The following is a 26,422-nucleotide window of genomic DNA, read 5'->3' on the forward strand; positions in this document are numbered from 1 at the left end:
ACTGAGAAAGTACTTTGACATAACTTACATGAATGGAGTTCTCCCAAGGTTCTCTCTTCTCCAAGTAATGCTACTGTTGATGCGCATTTATTGAGACTCTTCCATAGCAGACATTGAATGCACAAGTATCTTTTGTTTCAAAAGTTTTTTGAATTGAAATGAATTGAGCAGGTTTGAATTTAATGCAGTCACTGAAGGTTGTAATGGAGTGAGAGTCCCCAAGCACGGTGTCTTCACAGAGAAGCATATCACTTAAAATTGGTAGGTTTTCTTTTAGAGTCTCACATTTTCCCCACCCCTTCAAACTTATTATCTTTACACGCGTTTTGAGGTGGACTTCGGTTTCATCATCAACCAACAGTGACAAAACACTGCTCCTTTCCTCCTTCCAAGAACACTTATTTATTAGTAATTCACTTCAACAACATTGTCCTCTTCAGGTTTGTTGTGTTTCTAACTCTGGTTAGTGTAGTACTTGAAAACATGAAGGTTTCTGGGCTCTTTGCTTTGCTCTTGGTGGTTGGAGCAACTGTGATGTTCTATAACGTCTTAGGTCCCACTGGGACCTCTGCGATACCTGGTACATATATTCTTTCCCTTACTACACTTTATTTCATTTGAGAAAAATTGTTAGATCTCTTCAGATAATGCAAATCATCAATGTCTTTGTGTGAAGTGTTTTGTTATTATCACCATGTATGTTTCTCATAGTCTGGTCCCCATGTTTCTCTTACTTTTAAGTCTTGAACCTTTGAACCTTTGATTTGCATAGACCTCAAAAAATATAGAGGTTAGTGGTAAAGTAAGAAATAACAGTTTTGTTTATGTGCAGAAGTTTGAGTAGAGATATATTTGAATATCACCGGTTAAAAGACACATGGGGTGTTTTGAATTTTGTGTTTGACCTAACTGTGTTTCTTCCCTTTGATGAAATTTTATTGATTTTTCCTTTGGTATTGTTGTGCATGCATGCAGTGGTGGCAGTTTCCAATCCACAAACTCTTGGGAAAAAATGTTGTTCTTTGTTTTCTCCTTCTGTGTATGATTTTCTGTAGTTGACAAAGTGTTTTTGTTATTATTCTGTTGATTGTTTTCTCACAGCCAACATGAGCCACAAAGTTGAGACTTGAGACAGCTTTATAGTGGTGTTCAGCCGCAAAAATTGAAGGAGTAATTCATGATTTGACATAATGGTGAAAGCCATTTTAAAAGTTTTCAAGTTCCACCCATATTATTGGGAAAAAAGGCAGCATTATATTTGTCATTTCTATATCAGCCAAAGCATATAATGCATCTTGTTGGATACTAATAACATGATTAGTATAAACATTTTTAGATAACAAAACTAAAATTGGAAAACAAAACTTATCACATATGATGTGATGTCAGTCTTTGTATCTTTGGTGAGATTTTGTATATGTGTTGGAGTATCTACTAGTTCCATTTTGTTTATTTTTTATTATTGAAAAAAAAAACTTTTTATGCCTTTATGTATAATCTAACACTTTTTCAATAACATCTCAGATTTGGTTGAAACCAACCATGGTGATAAAGCCAAACGGATTGCAGTAAGCAGGAAACTGAAGGTATGAATGCTTTACAATTGATCCTTGGACTTAAGCTCTGGCACTTGACCATGCTGGTTAATGCAATCAAAACTTAATTATAATGGGATGTTACATGATAAATTTGATGTTATAAATATTAACTACCTTGAAAGTAATACCTAAGATGAATTTTACTTGTTCATGATGTAAAACTTTTAAACCCTAAATTTAAACTTATTTTAGTTTCAGTTGAAATGTATCTTACATGTGTTTGGTTTGAAATTTTAGGAAAATGGGATTGAAAGTGGCAACATGGGTCAAGTTTCTCTGACTGATTATGGTGCTGTTGATCCAGTGCCAAATTCATCAAAGGCCATACAATCTGGACCCATTGAGTATGGAAGCCCTCTGAATCCATACATCCCAAAACTTTCACCTCCTGATCATCCCAAACCTGGAGATTCTAACTAACTTTGCTGGTCTCTTTTGAAGTATGCAACTACAAGAAATATTGATGTTAATTTCCTCAAAAACTCACACAAAGATAAAAAGAGATACTAAATTTACTATAATTATCATTTAGTATCTCCGTTTTAGTCTTTATGTGGATTATTTTAGGAGACTAACATCGATATTTTTTTTAGTGTGTTATAGTGGACACTGTTCTCAGAAGAGGAACGCTATTCACACTCTTTTAACATATTTCTTTTGATGGGGATATAAGAAATTGTTCAAAGTAATGTGTTGGTGGCATTGCTCATGCTGAAAATAAAGATGGAGGATCTGTTATCACACGTTGTTTAGTCAGTCTTTTGTTCATGCTGAAAATTAGGATCATGTGTGGATCCTTATTTTTGTTGGTTTGTGTTTGTGCAACTTCAGTATGTTTAATTTTGTTTTCTGTGTATCTTCTTACTTATGAAGTATATGAATTTGTTTTTGTTGATAAGGTTCTTTGTTTTTACCACTGCAATTGAATAAATTCTCAATTGAATACATGGTATTTTAAAGATAAAACTAATGAAAAAAAAAATTCAAGTTTGTTGGAGAGAACTTATAAATCGATTTAGTTAAGGACTTACCAAAGATGAAGCAGACAAGCTTTAAGCAAAGGGAAAGATATAAAGAGAAGAGAATGAACAAAGATAGTTCATGCTGGAGCATCCAAAAAACTGCAGAATGAAAGGTTTCTTACACACCCTATATGGTGAGGCAAGTAATCTTGCAAACAATTCTAACGCTAATAAAATTGGAAATCAAGGTTGATGATTAACTCGATTTTAGTTTAATAGGTTGAGATCACGATGTAATATAATGTTTGCTGTTGATTATTAACAATGCAAAAAATTATTAAAAAAATAATTTTAAAAATAAAAAATAATTAGTTATAAAATAGTTTATATTATTAATAAATAGTTGTTAAAATGATTAATTAGATACTAATTTAAAAATTATTTATTAATAAAAGTGTACGGGTCGCGTCCGTATGACTGATTTGAAGTTCAGCATTCGATCAAGACCACCATTACGCCCAAACATAAGACTAACGAGACTAATCATAGATCAAACATTAAATAGTGTATCTTTAATTATAGATTAAATTCTTAATCAGACCCAATAATAAAGGGTTCACAATAATTATATAAATAAGCATAAAATTCAATAATCAGGTACGTCATCATCTAGTACTAAACACACTTAACACCTAGTGTCAAAGTCTTACTTGAGCATCAAAATGTCTTTTGCAGTATCATTCAAGTCTGGAGTTCAGAGAGAAAAGGAGTGGAGGAGTGAGAGATGCATAAGGAGTTCGTTCAAGAGGAAGGAAGAGCAAACCTAGTTACCGTGAAGGAGTTCAATTGTTCTCTTGGTTCCAATTCCGTTTGAAAAGATAAAGAAACTATTTTATATATTAATAATTTGTTTAGTTTTTAGAATAATATATAATTTAGTTAATATTAATTAATTATTTTTGTTTTTAAAATTAGTTTATATTGTGTTGAAGCTGTTTAGTATGTGAATCTGTTTCTTGAGCAATTGTGTTGAAGCTGAAGATGTGAATTGGTTTGGTTTCAATTGTGGACATTCTATTTTAACATAAAATTCCTGAGATTTTCTAGCAATAGCTGAAGAACTAATGGAAGATTGATCAGCAGCAACATTCATATACTTGTTTGATGTATTGGTATCATTCAATTGCCTTGCACCTTCATAAATCTAACTACATATAAAATCTGATAGAAATTCATTCTGCCTGTAATGAATATAGTTAAACATATATTGAAAGTTTGTGATTACTAATTTTGATCACCAAATTTATTGGTCGGTTCTTTGTTGCATTGAACGTTTCTTCTTTATTTGTGGTGGTGGATTGAGTAATAGCTGCGCAGGCATTATAACAACTGCCATATTTAAAGAACATGACAGTTGCTGTACAAATTCAATGCTTCCAGAAGTATTTTACAGAAAGCTTGGTCTTTGATTTACAGAAAAATTAATCAAATATATATGGTAAGAACAATTGTAAGTATAATTTTCTGCTAATTACCCATTTGTCTAAACCATAAACTCAAATCATTCACAGTGAATCAATGACTGTTCACATATCACGAAGATTCTGAAGTAAGTGGTCCCTTTCTTCATTAGTCAACTCTGCGTTTTATCATGCATGTCTGTTTCAACATAGAAGGAAGCAGTTAAAGGAATCTAATAGTTCTTCTTAATTCATAGAGGGTTTCTCTTCTTACCGGAAATGTGTTGTTGAAGAAACTTTTTGGTGAGATTCTTGATATTCTTCGGCGAAGGTCTTCAGATAAAAGAGAAGATCCATATGAAAAATTCTCCAAGTAAATAAGAATAACACAATTATGATGATAAGTGTGCAAAGTATTAATTAAGAATATAGAATAAAATAAATTGTATTTATTAAAGAGTTATTATTTATAGATTTTTTGGTAACGGTCATTATTGGGTTGGCTTTATGACGGGTAGAGTAGGTACAGTTTCTTTTATATTTTACTATTAAATACATGTTTTATTAATATTTTCTTTAAAAATAGTATTTATTTTAAATAATGTATTATGTCAAACTTATATTCTACTACGAATAAATAAATAAATAAAAATATTTAAATATTTTGAGATCCATATTTCAAGAATGAAATAATCTAAGAATGATATTTTTTTATTTATTTATCAGCAATAATCTACGAATGATAATAAAATAAATTATAATTGAATGTTTTATATTACTAAATTTTATTAAAGCATCTATTCCTAAACTTAAATATTTTTTAATGGGAATAAAGAATTAACTAAAACACAAAGGTATTTAAGGGCAACTTTTGTTGTTAAATAAATAAATTAAATTATTTATTTGACTAAAATTAATCTTTAGTCCATATTGGTTAGTGAATGTATAATTTTGGTTCCTATCAAAATTTAGTACATTAATTTGAACTTTTAGAATTTTAAAATTAAACAATGATGACAGAGTCTTAATGCTTTTTTCAACTTCTAATAAAAGTGGTTGATATCCATCACTGATAATTCTTTTTTTTGAAAACTAATAATAATAATATTAGTTACTCATTTCTATAAACTACAACAAAATTATTAAATAAAAATCAATTTTAAAGACCACAAATAATTAATTATTACAGTAACTAAATTAGATACTATTTTAGAGATTAAAAAAATTTATTAATTTCTAAATTAGTTTTTATTATTGATAAATAATTTTTAAATTAGTATCTAATTAGTTACCAAGATTTTTGCTGCCTAATTTAGAATTTAAATAATTGGTAGTTAAAACCTTGGTAGCTAATTAGATATCAATCTAGAAATTATTTATCAATAATAGAAACTAATTTAGAAAAAAACTCAATAATGTTTTTAGTATCTAAAATAGTTTCTTATTTATTTAGTCATTATAGCAACTAACTATTTTTTATTTCTAAAATTAGTTTCTATTTAATGATTTTTTTTTTAGTGTACTAATATTATTGTTTAATTCTAAATTTTAAAATTGTTATAAAAATTATTTTATTTTTTTTAACTAAATGGATGATATATTTTGTTGGATTAAAATTGCTGAATTTAAAAAACTTAGAGGACCAAATCTGTATTTCAGCATATATGTCATCTTCCTACTTAGAAAGTTGTTAATCACGCGTAATTGTTGTCGTTTTCGTGTTAATGAAGGAGTAATTAAGTTTGTTGGGCATTTGAGTTGGTATTAGCTTTTATGCTTCATTAATTGTGTTTTAAGTAGTTGTCATCAAATTATTACTTAGGTATTTTAGCATTTAATAATTATACTTACCAATGTCATTTTCCTACTTTTCAAAAGTTGTTAATCACACCTAATTTATGTTGTCTCTTTCATGTTGATGTATTTAGAGAGGAGTAATTAATTTTATTGGGTTTTGAATTGATATTACCTTTCATGTTTAATTAATAATTACAAAAGACAAATTTACTAAAATGATAACCTAGTTTATGTACATTTTTTAGTATGATATTTTATTTTATTTTGATTTTATTATATCATATCATTGTTTAGGATTTTCAATTTTTACTTTATTATAAGAGTCTTATATTTTTTTATATTTTATCTTTTCAAAACTTAAAAGTTAATTTTTATTTTTATAATCTAGAATCTTAATATTACGTCATTTAAATAAAAATATTGTATAAAGTCTTATGACATGCATTAGAAATGTTCTTTTATATATATATATATATATATATATATATATAATGCTATCACAAATGAAATGATAATGAATTTGCTAAATATAATTAAACATAATATTTGTTATTTTTTATAAGTAAGCTTATAATTATTAACTGTGATATTAATTACGGTAGTGTTTTTCAATTAACTTTACTGTTGCAACATTCCCTACCAGTGTGCCTAGTAAGTAAAAAAAAATTGGCCTATGAACATCTTTAATTGTAAGTTTTTCAGAATTTTTAGTTAAAAAACTATTTTAAGATATGTATTTATTAAAGCTGAAAATATTTTTTTTTAAAATTCGTATTAAAATGTTTTTGCATACTAACTAATGTTATTTAACGCGTGAATGAAAAAATGCGCTAAATGACAAAAAATGCATTACTTTTTTTGAAGAATATAAAAAATTTGATTTAGTATTTAAAAATAACAGTACATTTAAATGTAGTTGTGGATAGGATGATTGAACATAAAATATAAGTATCAGTTTGTGTTTGACTGTTATATAATTTTTTTAGAGCTCTTATTTTTATAGAATATGAGTGTATTTCGTATATTAATAAATTAATTATTTACGTATTAAGTTAATTTCATTAACACAAGTGTTATGTAAGTATATCAAAATAGTTTATTTTAAGGATGTCTACTTATAAGTTATAAATTATTTTAATTAATTTTTAGTTTGTTTATTTTTTTTTTCCATTAACACTACTTGTATTTAATATTTTTTTAATTATTATTACTTATTTTAACATGTATTCAAACTATCAACCTTAAAAAACAAGTGATTAAATAACTTGAATGTAAAGTAAAAAAAATTTAGAGAAAAAAAAATAATTAATCATTCTATTGATTAAATTATATATTAGTTTATAAAAAAAATTAATATATAAAATAATTTCTATTATTAATAAATATTTTAATTAATTAACAAAATTTTACCTACCACACCCTATCACAACATTACTTTAATGGTGAATCACAACTTGATATTCAATCTAATAATACTCACTTATTCTTATAAAAAAAATCTTAAGAAACATACTTTCCCCCTTCATGGAAACACACCATTTACTTTATTTTTAACTTTCGATCAATTCTTTACAAAACGTATACTTCACCATATCTCAAATCATACATCAAATAAATACATATATATATATATATACTAACATTTCAACCATCACACACTTTACTCTTCTAAATAATCAATTCATTAAATAGAAGTAACTATTACCTCTCTTTATTGTGTATAAAAGAGTACATGTTTTCAAGATAAAATAAAATATCATAAACCCTAAACCCTAAACATAAATAACATATGATAATTTCATCAATTTAAGAGGAAAAATAACTTAAACATGACATTGTGAGAATTAGGAAAAATAGTGGAAGAATGAATATAAAAAAAAAGAGTATATTTTTACTCATATAAAATATTATTGATTATGTTTAATCATATTAAATTAAAATTTAATTTAATTTTTTATGATATTATTTTTTGCGTATAATTATAATGACATTTATAATAATTAAATTACTTTTTTAATTGGTAAAAAATTGAAATGTTAAAAGAGTTATAAAAGTGTAAAATCTTGTGGAGAAAGCTTGTAAGAGAATCTTAAATATTGGTAAAAAAAGTTTTATTTTTCTAAAAAAAGAGTAAGATATTGGGAAGTGTGTAGAGAATTGATTGGGATACCCTGTAATAATGTGGGAAGTTTAAATGATAGAGGGCAGCATGGAAGTTTCTCATTGCCATTCACTGCGGTGGCTGTTGAGATTTTATTGCTATTGCTCGTGCTGTAACTACAGCACTGGGGAATGAAGAGGCTCATCACTCATGACTCTTTAATGCACTCACTCAAGCTTGTTGTGGAATTCGAGTCCCCAAACACGTTATCATCACACAAAACCAACTTAACATAAATGTTTTATAATAAAATATTGCGAATCACTTCATAAATAGGTAGCTTTTTTTTGGACTCATTTTTTTTCCCACCTTCCAAACTTATTATCTTTCCGCGTTTTGTGCTGGACTTTGGTTTCTTCTTCTTCTTCTTCTTCTTCTTCCAAGAAGGTTACCACTTCTCCACTTCAAGGACATTGTCCACTTCAGGTTTTGGCACTTGACAACATGAAGGTTTCTGGCTTCTTTGCTTTGCTCTTGGTGGTTGGAGCAACTGTGATGTTCTTTAACATCTTAGTTCCTACTAGTGCATCTTGGGCATCTGGTATATATATACGTCTTCTTTTCTTTGCTACTACTTGTTGCAACTCTTTATTTCATTTGACAAAATTAGTTAGATCTCTCATGCAAATCTTCAACTTTTTTGTCATTATCACCATGTAAGACAAGCTCATCGGTTAAAAGACACATGGGGTGTTTTGAATTTTGTCTTTGATCTTGCTATGTTTCTTCCCTTTCTTCAATCTTTTTCCTTTTTACTTTGGATATGTATAAAGAGATAAGGGTATGCATGCATTAGTGATGACAGCTTCCAATCCACAAACTCTTGAAAAAATCTCACTCTTTTTTCTTCAGTAGACAAACTGTTTTTGTTATTATTCTGTTGATTGTTTTCTGACTATACCAACATGAGCCACTAAGTTGAGACTTGCGACAACTTGGTAGTGTTGGCCCAAGCATCGAGTCCTTGAATTGTACGAGTAATTCATGATTTGACATATATAATTGATCATGAGAAAAAGGTAACATGCTTTTAAGTTCTAAACATGCAATATAATCTTTTGAGATGCAAACATAACTTGACGCAGTTGACATTTTTATATAAGCTAAAATGCATTCATGGGTAGAATATGTGTCGCATAGAGCAGTTTCTCTGTAAGCATTAAAACTATGAAAAAAAAGTACTTCTTCACTAGTTAGTAAGAGACACTGATGATTAAGTTCCTCTTAACTTCATCTGCATTTGATAATGTGTGTGGCAGTATAATTCAATTCAATCAAAACACTGCATGCATCAATTAACGTTCTTCTAGAGATCATCTTCTGTAGGGAGATGAAGGAGATTATCTTGGATATTATATTGCTGATAACTTAATGCCTTTATGTAACCTGACATTTTTTAGTATCATCTCAGATTTGTTCAAGACCAACTTTGGAGATAAAGCCACACTCACTGCAGGAAGCAGGAAACTGAAGGTATGAATGCTTTATAGCCCTTGGACTTAAGCTCTGGCCCTTGACCTTTCTGGTTAAAGAAGTCAAAACCTAATTATAATGGGATGTTACATGGTAAATTTGATGTTAATATTAACTATAACTTCAAAGTAATGGTTAAGTAATGGTTGTAATAGACTGATCATAGGGAGAGCAAAAAAAAACATTTGGATGGACAGTGTCAAGGAAAGTGTTAATTAGATTTGAGAATGCATTGGATAACAATTGTAAGAGAGTTGTGGTTACGTAAGAACAAAAGGATTTTCAAAGTTGGTAGGATATATCACATTGAAATTTTCACTCTGGCATGTATGATAGTTTGGTCATGAGTAATGTCTAAAGCGTGTGATGTAAGTTTTTCGTATTCAGATTGGTAACTTGAGCCATTGCATGATATTAGTCAATTTGTCTAGAAGTTAGTTAACATGAGTAAAAGGTGTCTGTATTTAGGTTTTTAATTGTTGTAAGAAGGTTAGATGATAAGAGTCCTAAGAATTTAAAAGGTTGAGCCTTAAGTAATAGAAGATGAATATTACTGTGATAATGTAAAACTTTTTACACTAACAAAATACATACTTCTCTTTGAAATTTCAGGAAAATGGAAACAATATTAAAAGGGGCATTAACAACCATGGTGATCTGGGTGAAGTGACTCTGACGGATTACAATCCCATTGATCCACCTCCAAGTTCTTCAACAAAGGCCTCTTTATATCCTGGGCCTATAGAGCATGGAAGCCCTCTGAATCCATACATCCCAAAACCTTCACCTCCTGATCCTCCTAAACCTGGAGATTCTGACTAACTTTGCAGTCTCTTGAAGCATGCTAGTAGATACTATTCTCAGAAGAGGAACGCTATTCACACTCTTTTGACATATTTCTTCTGATGGGAACATAAGAAATTGTTCAAAGTAATGTGTTGGTAGCATTGCTCATGCTGAAAATAAAGATAGAGGACTTGTTCTCACACGTTGTTTAGTCAGTTTTTTGTGCATTGTTGTGCTTATATGCTGTGTTGTGTTCCCATGTGGTAGCTGTGAAAAAAAGTTGTGCCTTTGAGCATCCTATGTATTGGTCAATGTACGTATTTGTAATGTTTTTCCATGCGTATTTCTATATTTGTTAGTTTGTGTTTGTGCAACTTCAGTAGTATGTTCATTTTTTATCATATAGATTCGTTGTTATAAAATTGCATACATGATGCTTGTATCCCATTTGAGATTTTTGTTACCAAATTTGGTAATTGTTATTCTAATCGCAAGGATAATAATTTTCTAATGGATCCAAAAGGTTTCAAAGTTGTTGAAGATAACCAGAACCAGAAGTGAAAGCACAGAGGCATTCCATTGAAATCCAAAATTGATTAAGAATAATACCACACTTGGGCTAAACTTGTTGAGTCACTTATTGCTTAAGATAAAATTATTATCTCTTTGATCACTGGAATTTTTTCATCAACCATTGCCACTAGGATTCCTACTATTACAAGTAAAGAGGGGTCCTTCAATTCACGTCGCATCAACCTTTTCTTTTTCCCATTTCACTTTTCTTGACTTCTTAATAATACCTAGCATGTCATTGTAATCTTCCAAAGATGTAACAGCTGTACGTGGGGATGCATCAACTCCTTTCAAATTCGATATCACTTCATATTATTACAAAATAAATATTAAATAAAAGTGAAAGTAATTAGTTAATATATTAACTAAATTAGATATTTATTATTTTAAAAATTAAAAAAATTATTAGTATTTAAAGTAATTTTTATTATTAATAAAATTTATAAAATGATTTATAAATTGGTATCTAATTAGCATTCTAAATTTAAACTACCAATTAGCTTAGATTTTAAAGTTGGTAGCTAATTAAATATTGTGTCATCCTGGATCTAGTCAGAATGTAGGAGAGACTCATGACTATCGATACACATGGAAGAAATCCGTGTGACAATGAAACTCGAATTTAACTCATCCTCCTCGTGGGATAGAGACCTAGGAGACCCGACAACTTACTCCCCGAAAGACCCGAGAGTGCTTGATCCCTGAGAGAGTCCACTCAAATCTTAGTTATATTCGTGAAATAACAACCCACTAATACCAAGATTCTAGCGAAAACTCGTAACTAACTTTCGAATTATGGTCAATTTGTTTGATTGTTGCGTGAATTTTCCAAATTTTATTCAAGGCCTAAATCATCTAAAATGGGATCGAATTTTATTTTCGACTACTTCAAGAAAAAAGTTAATGACTCTGCAATCTAGAAAAAGCCTTTGAACCTAGAAAAAGTCTTTGAGTCTGAGCAAATACCAATTTATAATCTAATTTATAAATTTTATTAATAATATAAATTACTTTAGATACTAGTATTTTTTCTAATCTCTAATACGTTATTTAATTTAATTAATATAATAACTAATATTTTTTTCTCTAAAATTAATTTATTTATATGTAAAAAAATTGTTGTAGTATATATATATATATATATATATATATATATATATATATATATATGGGACGAAGCAATGTATGTATAACTTTTTTTAAACCCCATTGGGAGGTACCATGTGCCTTAAGTGAGCAAATATTGTTTAGCATGGTTGATGAAAAGTTATGCTTTTAGAAACCCATAATTATTGTTTGAAGTGTTTCTCAAGTGATGATCCTTTTGAACTTCTAACTAGAGCGATTTTGTAGTGTGGGTTTGGTTAAATTGAAGTCATCATCATAAAATTAGTATCACACGCTTTTTAGTGGACCTCTTAACCAACAATGTCCGCATATATGACTTTTTCTTGGCAACGTGATTTGATGCTCTCCGTTTCTTACAATGTTCTCAACCAATCTTTTGGTCAAATTAGACCACCTTCTCTCTTGTAATGCTTTCAACTTGAAGAATAAAGTTATAATGAGTGATGCTTGAATAATCAAATTTACCTAAGTCTGCCAGATTTTTTAGAAAATATGTATATCATTTTATTACGAAATGGACTTTAAGTTTAACTCAAACTCTTAAAACTGGTTCATGTGGTGAGGTTTGCACCCATTTATAAACTATGAAAGGCTCTAATATCTAGTCGATGTGGGATCTCCAACACATACCCCTCATGTCGAGAGTGACAGCTCGTACGTGGGATAACATATTATGGGTGGTCCGATAGCGGTCCGACAACAGGTGGCACAATAGACCCAACACAAACACTCGCTAGAATAGGCTCGAAATGGTTCTGATAAATAATTATCTCTAACTCAAAATCTTCAAATCCTAGTTCTTAAAACTTTTTTTACATTTTAAGATTTTATTTAAAAATGAACTTTTTAATCCAACCTCATAAAGCTAATTTATAAAATAGATTTACATTTATTTATATACTATAAAATATTTTAATTTCTAATAATCGAATTTTCAACGACACACATAAATATATATTAAATTTAGATTTTTATAGACTCGGTACAAAAATTATAATCTGACAAGTATTCTATTTCTTTGTGCAAATTTTAAGAAATTAGTCAATAGGTTGATTACAACATAGTTCTCAATCACGGCTACATCAGTTGGTCTTATCCCTTTGGTCCTACCATGAGACATTCTCTAGTCACTAGGTAATGTATAAATGAATTTATGATTGTATCAACAAAATTAAATGCAAGAAATTATTACCAATTTTGAATTTTTGAATTTGTCATTGTGTTCTTCCTTCAAATTTTGGTTTTTCACCAAAGTATTTTTTTTTCCTGTGGATTACAATTTTAGATAAAATTTAACTTATTAAATTTTGTTTAAAAAATATTAAAAACATGTGTTTCTATAATTGATTTTTTGGAAATTTGTTTTTAGAAAAAAAAAATCTTATATTTTTTATTAGAAGGTAACAATACAATGAAACACGTCAGAAGGAAGTTTTAAAAAGGGGAGAAAAAATTACATAGTATGAAATTGATATTAATAAAGAGTATGGATGATTAAAAGTTAGCACGATAATTGGCATCACATCACATGGAAGTTCAAAAAACAAAAGAAAAAACAAGTTTTAAAAAAAATTAGGAAATGAAAAAGTGCAACATGGATACGTAGCAGTAGTATTTTAGTGTGTGTAGTTTGTTTGGAAAGAAACTTGTGAATGGATTTGGTTAAGGACCTACCAAAGTTGAAGAGGACAATCACTACTAAAGCAAAGGGAAAGATATAAAGAGAAGAGAATGAACACAGACAGTTCTGGCAGGAGCATCCTGAAAAGTGATGCTTTTTTGCTTAGCTTGCAAAATCATGTCAAAGAGAATTGTCCCTTCTTTTTGTTCTTAAAAGGGTTCTTAGTTATCTAATTACTAGAGCAATTAAAGTTGAACAATGATCACACCATCTCATTTGCAATGAAAACAATTAGCATTTCGTGATTCTTTATCCTTTCTTGAGCCGCATTGTGCACTTTGTTTCCTTGCCCATGTTTTCTCTCACTCTATGGACAACATCATTGTTCCTCACTAAATATTCTAGAGAGGTATCATCATCTCTCATTAATACTCTTCTTGTCCTTGTGATGGACCTATGTGAGGGTGTCTTGTGGCTAATTAAGTTTTCCAAATATATTATTATAATCTTATTAAAGAAAATAAAAAAAAGATTGAATAAAAGATTTTGATTATAGAAGGTTTATGTATATACAAAGAACTCTTACACAATATTATTTCTACAAAGATCATAGGAACTATATTCTATGTATAGATCTATGGAGGATGAGTAATAGAAGACCATTAAAAAAAAAAATAGTTATAAGATAGTTATAACAAACACGTATTAGACAATTTGACCCGTATACCAGATAGTCTAACACTACTAGAAGAATTTTAGTAGATGGTCTTTTTATCTTTTATATCAGATAGTTTAACCATTTGATTAAACTCTTGTACGTAATTTAGAGTTATTCATCACACCTTTTATTATAATTACTTCTAGTATAAGATAACGAGTTTAAACTAGAATCATTCCATAAATAGTTAAATTCAATTTTATTTAGGGTTAATGAGTTTTGTGAAGCAAGGTGAAATAAAGTATGTTTTTCATCCCTGATTGACATTGTAATATAGGATCTCATTATATGCGACATTTGTCAAGGTTAGTTATTGTTTATATATATATATATATATATATATTTGAATATATATATATATATATATATATATATATATTTGAATCTCAACTAAAAAAGATGTTAACATCGTCTTATTCTTGATTTAGGAATGATCGAGACCGACTCATGCTCAATTAATGACTATCCATATCTTAGTGACTTTTGAAGATTGCATTGTGCTACTGAGCATATTAACCTTTTACCTTTTGTAATCGACCTATGAATAAGATTCGCTCTCTCAGAAGAGATGAATTACAAAATGAATTAGTAATGTGCAAGAGATTATACTGATTTAGATTTAAATTTAGGTAATTTAAACCAGACTGTTATTTTTAAATTGAGGTTCAAAGGAGATTACTTGTAAAGTTCTCAACTTAGTATCAGTTGTATTAAATTCACAATGCTTATTTATTTATAGTCACATTGTAATGAAGTGTATTCTTGGAGGGGCATATACAAGGGCATTTCACTGGCATATATCACATTTCTTTCTATTTTGGGCATCACCTCCTATTTGTTTTGTCACCAAGCATAACTACACATAATGACTATAAGTTCAACCTTTCACAAAGAAGAAAATAGACATGGTAAATTTGAAGGAAGACAACTAGATTAGAAGATTTTAGCAGTTGCTTCAAAGAACAAAGTCCACCCCTAGTGCAAACAAATGTTTTTTTTTGTGTTTTATTTGTTTTTGGTTTGGATTTTCTGCTATGATTCAATGTTTTTGGTAAACTTGGAGAATTGGATAATCCGATAAACTTATGAAGAAAATTTGTTTCAGATTATATGTTTTTACGTTTTTAAGTATTCAGAAGCTTGTTCTCTTACTTTTTGTTGGTTGTCAATCCTAAACCAACATCATTATATTCAAGTCTGATTTTATATATGGAATATTGCTCTAAATATTTTCTTTTATTTAATTATTCTTTATCAATAAAATAAGTGTATTCTTGGGATCTTATCTTTGGGTGTTGATTTTAATTTTGCTCCAACTATTTATAAGAGTAATGTTTGGAACTTAAACCAACTAGTAATTAAGGTTACTCTGTAGTATTTAGTTTGGTATTAGACAGAACTATTACAATTTTATCAATACTAAAAACTAAAAACCACCATCTTGATGAATTAAAAGACAATAAAAACGTTTATAAAAATTACTGATCATTCCTTTACTTCTAAATGACTTCTGGATCAGAATCCATCCATCCATATACGCACTGGAATCAACCAGAATGGGCAAATTGCTTACAGAAAAAAAAGGTGACATAGACGAATTTTAGTGGATGCTAAAACTGATCTTTAATATTTTCTGATCGTTAGAAGGGAAAGAAAGAAGCCATAATGAAATAGAGTGGTGAAGAAGGAAGTAGCTTTTAGTGGTCCTATACGCGTTAAAAGTGAATGCATGCATGTGTTCTGTCCAAGTGTCCATACACCATTTTTATTAAATTTGGTTTTCGAATGCAGCATATTTGTGAAGTGGATAGTGCTTCCACATTCTCAGATCCAATATCCAAATATATGCATATATGATCCTTCAATTTACCTGCTGTAAAGCATTAACTCATGACTCCAAAAGTTTTCTAAGGATATTTCATATCTAATAGAAATAAAGATATTTTATAATATATAAGTAGATATAAATCTTACTTTATAAGTTAGTTTTATAAAGTTAAATTAGATTTAAAGTTCACTTCTTAATATGAGTTTGTTCCGGACAATAGTCACTACAAGAAAATCATGAAATATAAACCAATTTTTAGAGACCAAAATAATTAGTTGCAATAGTAACTAAATCAGAGACCATTTTAGAAAGTAAAAAGAAATTTGGTTTCTAAATTAGTTTCTATTATTGTTAAATAGTTTCTAAATTGGTATCTAATTAGCAACCAAGGTTTTAGAGACTAAATTTAGAAACTAAATAATTGGTATCTAAAACCATAGTTGCTAATTAGATACCAATTTACAATAATAGAAACTAATTTAGAAACCAATTTTTTTGTTAGTTTCTAAAATGGTCTTTATTTTAGTTCCTATTGTAACTAATTATTTTGGTCTCTAAAAATTAGTTTCTATTTCATGATTTTCTTGTAGTGAGTCTTGGCGATCTCAAACCTAGAACATTCAAAGTGACAAAGAATATGTACACTCTTAGTTAGTTTGTAATCTGTCTTTTTTCTTTCTTTCTTTTTTGTGTGTTCTCTTATACTAAAATTTTCACCTTATCTCCTTTGTATCTAACCTTGTTATTGGCCTAATTCAATAATAAATGTTACCTCTTATTTAAGTTTGATTATTTGGAATCTCCTGATTTGTGCTGATACGACATTACTGTCTTTAAATATGAATATCGATAGACGATGTCTTTATATGAAATATCGGATTCGATTCATAACGCTACAACCCCCCTAACCTCAAGCATAAACTAATGAAGCTAAAGTTAAGTTTAACTTGACGATCTCCAACCGACCCACCTATCTCTCAATCGGACTTGACCAATGATACTATAGAGTTCAAAGTCGTCTAAAATCTATCTTAACGACAATTTGTTGACCTTATCAAATCATCCGTTATCAGAACATCCATAATTTGGAATCTCACGCATGAATTCAAGGTATTAATAATTGGAGAGCTATCATATTTCATAAATGCAAATTAAATATCGCTATGTTGGTCACACCTTTGGGGGAAAGTAAAGTTTATAGTTAAAACAATCACAGATGACAGAACCTTTTAAGAGCTATAACTGCTACCCTGGTATTAATTACAAATTTTGCAGGAAGAAAACACAAGCAGGTAAAACTGTTCATTTTTCACTTGGCAGTTAGAAGTATATTCCCCAGATAACTTAATTAGTTGCTGTAAGGGATATATGAAAAATTTAAGCAACATTACAATTCAGAATCTAACGACTTGGAACTTTTTGTGATATCATGTATTTTGTAAATTTATCTCACTTGAGTTTTTCATTCTGCATGAGATTGTGAATTTGTGAGGAGCACAAGTTGATTGAAATGCAAATCCAGACAATTTTCCAGTTAAGATTATTGTCCTTAATCTTTCTTTGAGAATTATGACATTGAATTATTAAAAACTCTTAGTTCGTACTATCTATGCAAGTGTTCAACACTAGCCAAACCAAGTTGAGTAACTAACAATGATTAATTGCAATTAAATCAGACCAGATTGTAAAAGTGATTACCATAGCCATAATGTTGTAATATAGCAATCGTAGGAAAGCATAATGATGTTAGATCTTGTATTCAATTTGCACACATCTAATGCTTATAGGCAGTTAAATATTTTTTATTTTAATACTATAATGATTATGAAAAACTTGTTCTCTTTGATTTTAGGGTAATGTGCATGAAAAAAAATTAGTTAAAATTATTAAAATGAATTTGTTAAAATTATTAAGAAGTGTATTTTAAATTTAAAAAGTAAATTAATCTCATTAAATATGAAGTTTGTATTAATTTATATATTATGAATTTTTTATCTCACGTAATATCTTTAACAAAAATCAAATAAATATACGTAAAATATTTTTATTATTTAAGTATAAATAATTATACTTGATATTTGGACTATTTATGTTATCTCTATGTAGATGTGGATCCAATAATACCCATTTTTGTTATAATTATTCGAAAAATCATATTTGAGATTATTTTTCTTAATTAAAAATTTATATAAAGTCATTATATGAAAATTAAGCTTTAAAAAAAGTATACACAATATTTTGCCGTTTATTTGTTTGCATTCATTCAGTATAAAATCATTTGCTAAAGTTCAGCAGTTAATTACAGTTCATTTTGTAGTTCCCTTAAGTGGACACATACACACATCTCCTATTTTTGTTTCATTACTAAAATGAGAAAAGGAAAAGTTAAGAAGAAGATACTTGCCCCTTTCTAATTAATGACTCTGAAAAATGAGTACAACAACACTTGCAATCCATGCATACATAAAAAATTTATATTTTTATTATTATATAAAATAACAAATGAAAATCACTCAAAATATCAATTTTAGAATAATTACTAAAAAATAAATAATATGATAATATAAGATATGTAAGGTTTCGTTTAAGAAAATATTGAAAATAGAATATCAATTAATTAAAAACTAATTTGTTCACATTTGCTATAGTCTAATTTTCAAAATAAAACCTTCATTTTAACAAGAAAAAAAGTGTTACAATAGTTTATTTAGGGTCTTATGTTGTATAAAGGGTAAAAGTTTATAAAGGTTGAAAAACTGAAAAGTGAAAGCGCGGGTGGCACTGCGTGCTCCAAAACTGAATTAATTATGTAGAAAGTTATCGATAAGAGACTACCAATTCCTCCGAACTTTTGTACCTTGTTCCAATTCGATACGCTGAAAAGGAAAAACGGCTATTTCATAATTTTTCGCCTTAACGACCAATTATATAAAATTGAGTAGTGTCGTTTGCGTAACGTCTCTCCGAAGATTCATTCCCTCACCCAAACGCAAATATCCAATTCCAACTTCAACCCTTCTTTGTACTTTCCACATCGTACTCTTCCTTTCTCTCCGTGTCGTTTTCACGTTTACTATTTTTATTTCTTTTTTTATTTTTTTATTTGTTTTTATCAAAATTAAAAATGACGTGTCATCAAAGCTTCCAGCCCCACGAAGCACCGCAAACTGACGTAAACCATTGTGTATTTACGGCAATGCCCTTCAAGTCACGGCGAGTGCTTTTACTCTCCCTCGATCCGCGCGTGCGTGTGCTACAGTGTCCGTGTCACTCTAGTGGTGCCTGAGCTTGCTCCTTCTAATTTTGGCGTTAATTTTCACAAGCGAAGCACAATCGCGCAGCGTGTGACTCCACTGCTACGACAGTTACACTCTTTACTCGGTCAAGCCCCGGCAAATCGTAACGGTCATATTTTCCTTCCCATTTTCAACCTTCCGCGTGAATTAGCAGCACCAAATTTCTCTGCACACGCACGCATTCTTTTCTCTGTTCGAATTCCGTTCAATGCTTCGTGTAGCTTGTTCGTTTCTCGGTTGATTTCTAGGGTTCTGAGACTCGGCGTGGATTCCAACGATTAGTCTCGAGTTTCGAATTGAATATTGTTGATTGACTGACTGTAGTAATGAAAATATTGTAGAATTTTGGAAGATTTTGTAATGGAAATATTGTAATTAGGATTAGTAGAATTTTGGAATAAAAATAATGGTGGCTGCGATTTCTACGCCGTTAAACCCCAAACGAGCGCAGACTCCAACTCCAAGGAGAACTCCTCTGTTGCCTTCTGAATCGGACAATGCACTCGCTCCTCCACGAAGGCCTAAAGCACGAGAAGTTACTTCTCGCTACATGTCGTCTTCTTCGTCTTCGTCGTCCTCCGTTTCGTCTCCTCCACGACGATGCCATTCGCCGCTGGTGGTGACAAGGACGGTCAATTCTACAAAGCAAACACCAACGCCGGCGTTGAAGCGCTGTCAGTCGGCGGAGCGCCGGCGACAAGGCACTCCTCGGCCTACTCTCACGGACGCTCCGGCGGCTCAGAAAGTGCTCTTCACTTCCACCAGGAGCTTGTCTGTTTCGTTCCAGGGCGAGTCGTTCCCGATCCAGGTTAGGACGACGAAACCGCCGCCTTCACAGAGTTTGCGGAAGAGCACGCCGGAGAGGAGGAAGGTTTCAACGACGCCGACGCCGGTGAGAAACGGCAATTCGGATCATGCAGAGAATGCCAGGTCGGGGCTAGATCGGCACCGGTGGCCTGCAAAATCACTACCGCGGCCACAACAAGTCAATTGCGCGAACCGCAGCTTGGAATGTGTTGATTCCGCAGGGAGAAAGCAAACGGACGCGCCGGAGAACCTTGTTAGGTCGTTGCAGAATCTGATGGAAGATGTTCTACCTTATCACGACGCGATGTTGAAATCGGAGAGTAACAAAATTAACGGATCTGAGTTTCGGCCTGAACCTGAGCTTGAGCCTGTTGCTTCTGATACCGAAAGTGTAACCTCTGGAAGTTCCTCTGGAGATGGAATTCGACGTTCACGAGGGATCGTGGTGCCGCCGAGGTTCTGGCAAGAGCATAATAACCGTTTAAGGCGCCAAACAGAGACTCCGTCTTCTAGAAACGGCGTAATTGCGAATAAAGGAACTCTATCTACTGCTCATAGTCCTAGGCTTTTAGTGCAGAAGAAATCAGTGTTGGATTCTGCTGTTTCATCGCCACGTGGAGTTGTGAATAGCCGTGTTCTTCAAGGTTCTCCTATTCGATCCGCGGTTCGTCCTGCTTCTCCGAGTAAACTAGCGACGCCTTCTGTGTGGTCTCCTTCGAGAGGAGTGAGTCCGTCACGTGCACATAACGGCGTCGCTGGTTGCATGAGCAGTAGGTTCGGAAGTGAACCTTCTGTTCTGAGTTTCGCGGTTGATGTTTCCAGGGGCAAGGTAGGGGAGAATCGGATTGCGGATGCGCATTTATTGAGACTCTTTCATAACAGGCTCCTCCAGTGGCGTTTTGTTAACGCCAGAGCCGATGCTGCTCTCTCTGCGCAGACATTCAATGCAGAGGTATTTTTTTTTTTTATTTCAGAGGTTTTCTCTACTGAAATTGAATTGCGCGGGTTTGGATTTGCCTGCTTGTTCATTACTCTTTGAAGCTGTATTGAGTGAAGATTGTGGATTGATAATTTCGTTTTTAATTTTTTATGTTAGTTCCATCTTAGCATATGATCATGAGCACCCATGTCATCAAGGATTTAAACTGCCTGTTGTGGTTTGTTACATCCTTGATGTTGAGGGAAATTCCAGATAAATGTTGCCACGGTTACAGATGCAGACTGTGGCCATTGACTGTCTTTTAAACTCGTTTGTAATCTAAAGGGTGAAGTCATATAAGGCAAGATAGAGTACGGAAGGATTTTATATTTTATCTGACTGTTTGCTATTGTTTCTTTTGTTTTACACTTCTCTTTGTGTTATATATTCCTGATAAATATTTCTCGTTGTATCAGGAAAGCCTCAAAGCTGCATGGGTAGCTATGTCAAAAATGCGAGAATCTGTTAGAGCCAAAAAAACAGAGTTTCAGTTGCTGAAGCAACAGTTTAAACTGATAAACATCCTGAAGGATCAAGTAAGATTTACAACTTCCCTGTTCTAAGTTTACTGGTGTATATTTAGATTCTGCATCACTTGATTTGAAGCTTTATCATTTCTCCACTAGTTTGATTGTCATGTCGTCGTGTCCTTCATGGTACAGCTGCCATCTCATGGCATCTTGTTTCATGTAAATAGTTTCATTACTATTATTATGACCTACTAATGAAGCTTATTTATGTTATTTTTGGATTTAGATACATTGACATTGTTCATTCTTTGATCTTGTTTTTCAATTGTGGTTAATTAGAAAACTCCGGGTGCTAACTGAAATTGCTCCAAAGTATATGTGTTTCATCCATTTCATTTTTTAAGATCATAGAACTCTTTTTCTACCACCGGAAAGACATGCACACATCTAATGAGGCAAAACAAGAAAGTGTTCATTTGGGAAAAAGTCAGTTTGGATTTGTCTGTGACTAGAATGAAACTCAAACAGAGTTAGAGAGATATTTTTATTTGCTTTGCATATGATGACATTGGCTTTGTGTTCAGCTTTGACAGAATGTTCTTGACCAAAACTATTTATGCAGATGTTGTATTTGGAAGATTGGGCTACTTTGGATCGGGTTTACTCTAGTTCACTTTCAGGAGCTACTGAAGCCCTAAAGGCTAGCACTCTTCGTCTTCCTGTTGTTGGTGGGGCCAAGGTATTTCTCCTTTTAGCTTATTGTATAATCTTTATTAATTATTTAATTATAGATTATCTGTGACATAGCAATTCTATAACTGCTTATTATCATATTTGGGACTAATTTGAAGAGCTCTGTGTTTGCTTCAGACAGATTTGCTAAATTTGAAGGATGCAATCTGTTCAGCAATGGATGTCATGCAGGCAATGGCATCTTCCATATGCCTATTGTCACCGAAGGTACATATTTCTATTGCCCTGCATCCTCTTTCAGATGCCGAGTTTCAATTATATTTGCTGCGATGAGTGATCGTATTAAAGTGTTATTTTATTTTCTACATAACTTTTTATGAGGCTACATTATGATTAAAGTGTTATTTTAATTTTCTACATAACTTTTTATGAGGCTACATTATGATTATGAAAGGAAAAAAAAAAACTGATTTTGTTGTATGATGTGAGTGTAATCTTATCAACTGTCTAGAAGAGAAAAATTTAGGTGTGATTTTTATATACAAGGGCATAGTAATGGTTGAAAGCAAGTCTTCCTTCTTAAAATTTCTCATATAGCTATAATTCCGATGGTTCCATACTTGAAGTTCCTTGGTGTTATTTGTTGATTTGTTTAGTTGTTGCCCACTGCCTATGAGTTATTCTGTAGAATTGTCCCATAAAAGACTGAAAATTTTCCAAAATGGTACATGGTGATATCAAGAATGTTCTGCATATCGTGGAACCTAAAAATTGAGTAATTTTGAATTTGAAAACCTATACTCAGATTTTGACACTTCAAACTTTCATGCGGTTGTGCACCCTTATGATATAAATTCGTTTTCTGAAAGATCCCAACTTTCATGCATTGGTGTGAGATCCTTGCCATGGCGTATGTTGTGTTGAAATGGATATCTTTAGTAGCCGATCAATTGTGTAAATTGTGGAGTAGCAGAAGAAGTGGAGATAGTATTATACAGAAAAGACATTAGTAATTTTTATCAGTATTATATTCAGCAATATGTAATTGAATAATGCTGTCGAATGAAACCCGTGCAATTTAAGTAAATTCACATACAAATCAAGTGAGATATTTGACAGGATGTAGAATAAACAATATTTTTCACAGTTGTACTTTTGTAGTTTCTGTTCATTACACTTTGCTATGCTTTTACCATAATTACGTCATTGTTTTTAGCCTATATAGAGACAGAGTGCCTATGTTTGTGCAGCCAAGAACACAAATGGTCATTGAAAAATAAGGAAAATAGAGTATATCACAAAGTGAATATTTTTATTTTATTGTTTGAAGTATATATAACAAGCAACTGAAGTAAGGTTTTCTGGATCTTTCGTGGAAATTAAATGATGAGAAAAAGTTGTTTCCTATCCTACTTCTTGAACAAATAAAGAATCCCCCTTCACGGCCTCCATCTCTTTGGACATTATTGTTCAATTTGGCTTAGGGACCAGTATATTTAAAATAATGTTTAAAAATGCAGAGTTTACAGAATAAAAGATAGGTATTATTACATCCAGCATGTCGGTCGAGTTTATCATTGGCGTATCTGTTCAGATTACCATTGGCATTCATCTTTTTTCAATTTTGTTTCACAATTGTGAGAAGAGTGCAATAGGGATCCATTTGTGAGGAAAACAACTAAATCCAGTAATATAACATGAGTTGATTATTGGCTTGAATCTTGTTACAAACATGGATCTTTTATGTTTGCCTAGTTTTTCTTTTCTTGGTGTATTCATGTGAATCAATTTTAGTGAAAAAAGCATCGAGGAGTTCACGGATAATTAATATTTACATTATCCAAGACACTGAAACACTGTGCAGCATGCTATTTTTTTTTTTATGTAAATCATTTTACTTTTTATGTTAGGTTTGCTCAATTTAATCTCTGTCTAGAACTTTTAAAAGTAAGATAAAAGGGGATGGGGAATACTTTTTTAGGTCTTAAAAGTTGAAATATTTAAATTAGGTGAGAAAATTAAGAGTCTATTTATTTTGCTTTAAATTTTTAAAGGGGATAAATATGACTGATGCTCTTATCTCTGCTTCTGTGGTTTTATTCTGTTATGAGTCAAAATAGTTTTTTGTTATGGATCAGTTATGTTGTAATTAGGATGCCATTATGCCTGAATTTTTTTGCAATTGATAGGTTGGACAATTAAATTCGCTGGTTGTCGATGTTGCCAACTTAAGTGCGAAGGAGCGTGTTTTGCTTGAAGAGTGCGAAGACCTTTTATCAGTAATTACAACCTTGCAGGTAAATTTCATATTTTGGAGACATGTTATTGAAGCTTAAAGTACTTTTGATTTTCCTTGGACGATGCGGTTATATGACTAGAAATTGGTTAATAAAATCTTGAGCAGGTTAGAGAATGTAGCCTGAGAACGCATGTTGCTCAACTGAAATGTCAACCTAGAAGCACTGCAGTAAAAATAACAAGCAAATAATACATTGTCTACCCAGCCAACTTTCAGTGCTAACATCATAACATAGGAATGGTTGTTTTGGCCTTGAATTCAATACATGAAATAGTCACTACTGATGGAGAAAAGCTAGTTAGTATGAAAAAAGCAAAAATTACAGATAGCACAAATATTCTGGTCAAACAGGATTTCGTCATATTGTACAAAGAAACTCGTAACAAATAGTTTCTCTCTGATTCACAAGCGCTAGGAGTGAGGATTGAAATTTGTCGTTCGGGAGTTAGTTTGTACACACATTTTTTCTTTTTCTTTTTTTGTTAAAGGTTGTATATAAACCGTGTAGCATTTTATATTGTAGTTTCTTTGCTTTTGGTTTGTATTTGTGAGTTTGTTGTATTAGCTTATGGGGGGAAAAATGCCAAAATGTGGATAGGGTTTGCTGTATTTTCTACACTCCTTGGACACTTGCTTTTGATATCTGACATCCTCGTCATTTAAAATCAGGTATGAAAATTATCCTTTATCAACATAAAGGACTCATATTTTTCTAAGCCTTTTTATCGTCCGTTACTACAATGTTGTGCATTTGATTGATTTGGTAAATATTAACGTTAATATTTTGAAGTTATGGTTTGCTCATTAAATTTATGTACGGTTGTCTGATTGATCAGTTAATTCAGGAGTAGCCTTATGTAAATGTAGAGATAAATAGATCGACCCGACAACCTGGGTAGCTCTAATGTGGTCTCTCTCATAACTGATTGTTCATAAATAGCTGAACTGCCAATTTAATGAGCCTGGACTTGGTTCACGTAAGTTCGTGGGTTCTCTTCCCAGGTTGATCTGTCACCTTGTGACTATTTCTGACCTTTCATTAAGGTTATTAATTCATTGATGTATTCGCTAGGGTTATTTTCTCTATTTTACTATTTGTTACTCTTTTGGTCAGCCTCCGTAGCTATATGTTCCATTAGAACTATTAGTTTTTGAGATTTTTTTAGTTTAGGCCAAGTCAAAAGGAGAAAGTTGAAATGATATTTTAAAGAGATAAATATCTTTTTATTTTCTAAATTAACTCATTTTTGTTTAATATATTATTATTCTAGCCAAGAAATGTGATAATCCCTTTAGCTAGAACTCGATTTATTCTTTTGGTTTTGTCAGTTCTATTTATAATTACGTTTTTCTTGAGCTTGTAATTTTTTCGAAGGCTTTAAATTTGTATTTCTAATTTTTTTTGTCTTGTTCTATTAATTATTATTTAGTTTAATGATTTTTCCTAATTAATTCATTAGATTTGTTTCAAAATTATATATTTATTCATGTTTGATTTATGATAAAAAAAATCTATACTTATAGAAGATAAACATACTTCAATTTATTTGTTCAAAATTGTGTCTTATTATTTCAAACGAGTCTTAAGCGATAAGAGTTGTTCAGATAAGTTAGAATTGTGTCTATCATTAGAATTATGTCTATCATTACACGATTCCTCAATCTTGAACTTGTTGAATAGGTTGAAATCTTATATTTATTATACAACTCCTTAATCTTAAATGATAAAACTTGTTCAAGATAGATCGAAATTTTACTTATGAGTAGAGCGTT

The 26,422-nt window shown here is 31.0% G+C and overlaps 3 protein-coding genes across 4 annotated transcripts; all 3 read left to right on the forward strand.

The window, feature by feature from the left end:
- Nucleotides 1–206: 206 nt before the first annotated feature.
- On the forward strand, nucleotides 207–2,496 carry LOC137816542 (uncharacterized). The gene is made up of 4 exons (XM_090298140.1): nucleotides 207–580; nucleotides 1,525–1,586; nucleotides 1,836–2,038; nucleotides 2,192–2,496. Exons 1-3 carry the CDS (start codon nucleotides 484–486, stop codon nucleotides 2,016–2,018), a joined length of 342 nt encoding a protein of 113 aa, XP_090154266.1. The 5' UTR covers nucleotides 207–483; the 3' UTR covers nucleotides 2,019–2,038; nucleotides 2,192–2,496.
- A 5,787-nt stretch (nucleotides 2,497–8,283) lies between these two features.
- Nucleotides 8,284–10,604, forward strand: LOC137816543 (uncharacterized). Its single transcript, XM_068619728.2, has 3 exons — nucleotides 8,284–8,519; nucleotides 9,390–9,451; nucleotides 10,064–10,604. The coding sequence occupies exons 1-3, from the start codon at nucleotides 8,423–8,425 to the stop codon at nucleotides 10,271–10,273; spliced, it is 369 nt and encodes a 122-aa protein (XP_068475829.1). The 5' UTR covers nucleotides 8,284–8,422; the 3' UTR covers nucleotides 10,274–10,604.
- An 8,411-nt stretch (nucleotides 10,605–19,015) lies between these two features.
- On the forward strand, nucleotides 19,016–25,384 carry LOC137816545 (QWRF motif-containing protein 2). 2 transcript variants are annotated; one of them, XM_068619729.2, is made up of 6 exons: nucleotides 19,016–21,160; nucleotides 21,604–21,723; nucleotides 22,280–22,396; nucleotides 22,528–22,617; nucleotides 24,540–24,647; nucleotides 24,755–25,384. In XM_068619729.2, exons 1-6 carry the CDS (start codon nucleotides 19,808–19,810, stop codon nucleotides 24,836–24,838), a joined length of 1,872 nt encoding a protein of 623 aa, XP_068475830.1. In that variant the 5' UTR covers nucleotides 19,016–19,807; the 3' UTR covers nucleotides 24,839–25,384. The 2 variants fall into 2 exon arrangements, 1 of the variants encoding a protein (XP_068475830.1); XR_016518383.1 differs by having other exon boundaries at nucleotides 19,411–21,160; nucleotides 21,305–21,723.
- The last annotated feature ends 1,038 nt before the right edge of the window (nucleotides 25,385–26,422 follow it).

The sequence above is a fragment of the Phaseolus vulgaris genome, chromosome 1 (assembly GCF_051622355.1).
Source record: "Phaseolus vulgaris cultivar YP4 chromosome 1, ASM5162235v1, whole genome shotgun sequence".
NCBI lineage: Eukaryota > Viridiplantae > Streptophyta > Magnoliopsida > Fabales > Fabaceae > Phaseolus > Phaseolus vulgaris.

Coding starts and splice junctions, on each gene's coding strand:
- LOC137816545 (XM_068619729.2), top strand. CDS start 19,808: ATGGTGGCTGCGATTTCTACGCCGTTAAACCCCAAACGAGCGCAGACT. Junction 22,397..22,527: donor CTGTTGTTGGTGGGGCCAAG/GTATTTCTCCTT, acceptor TGTTTGCTTCAG/ACAGATTTGCTAAATTTGAA. Junction 24,648..24,754: donor CAGTAATTACAACCTTGCAG/GTAAATTTCATA, acceptor AATCTTGAGCAG/GTTAGAGAATGTAGCCTGAG.
- LOC137816542 (XM_090298140.1), top strand. CDS start 484: ATGAAGGTTTCTGGGCTCTTTGCTTTGCTCTTGGTGGTTGGAGCAACT. Junction 581..1,524: donor TGGGACCTCTGCGATACCTG/GTACATATATTC, acceptor ATAACATCTCAG/ATTTGGTTGAAACCAACCAT. Junction 1,587..1,835: donor CAGTAAGCAGGAAACTGAAG/GTATGAATGCTT, acceptor TTGAAATTTTAG/GAAAATGGGATTGAAAGTGG.
- LOC137816543 (XM_068619728.2), top strand. CDS start 8,423: ATGAAGGTTTCTGGCTTCTTTGCTTTGCTCTTGGTGGTTGGAGCAACT. Junction 8,520..9,389: donor TAGTGCATCTTGGGCATCTG/GTATATATATAC, acceptor GTATCATCTCAG/ATTTGTTCAAGACCAACTTT. Junction 9,452..10,063: donor CAGGAAGCAGGAAACTGAAG/GTATGAATGCTT, acceptor TTGAAATTTCAG/GAAAATGGAAACAATATTAA.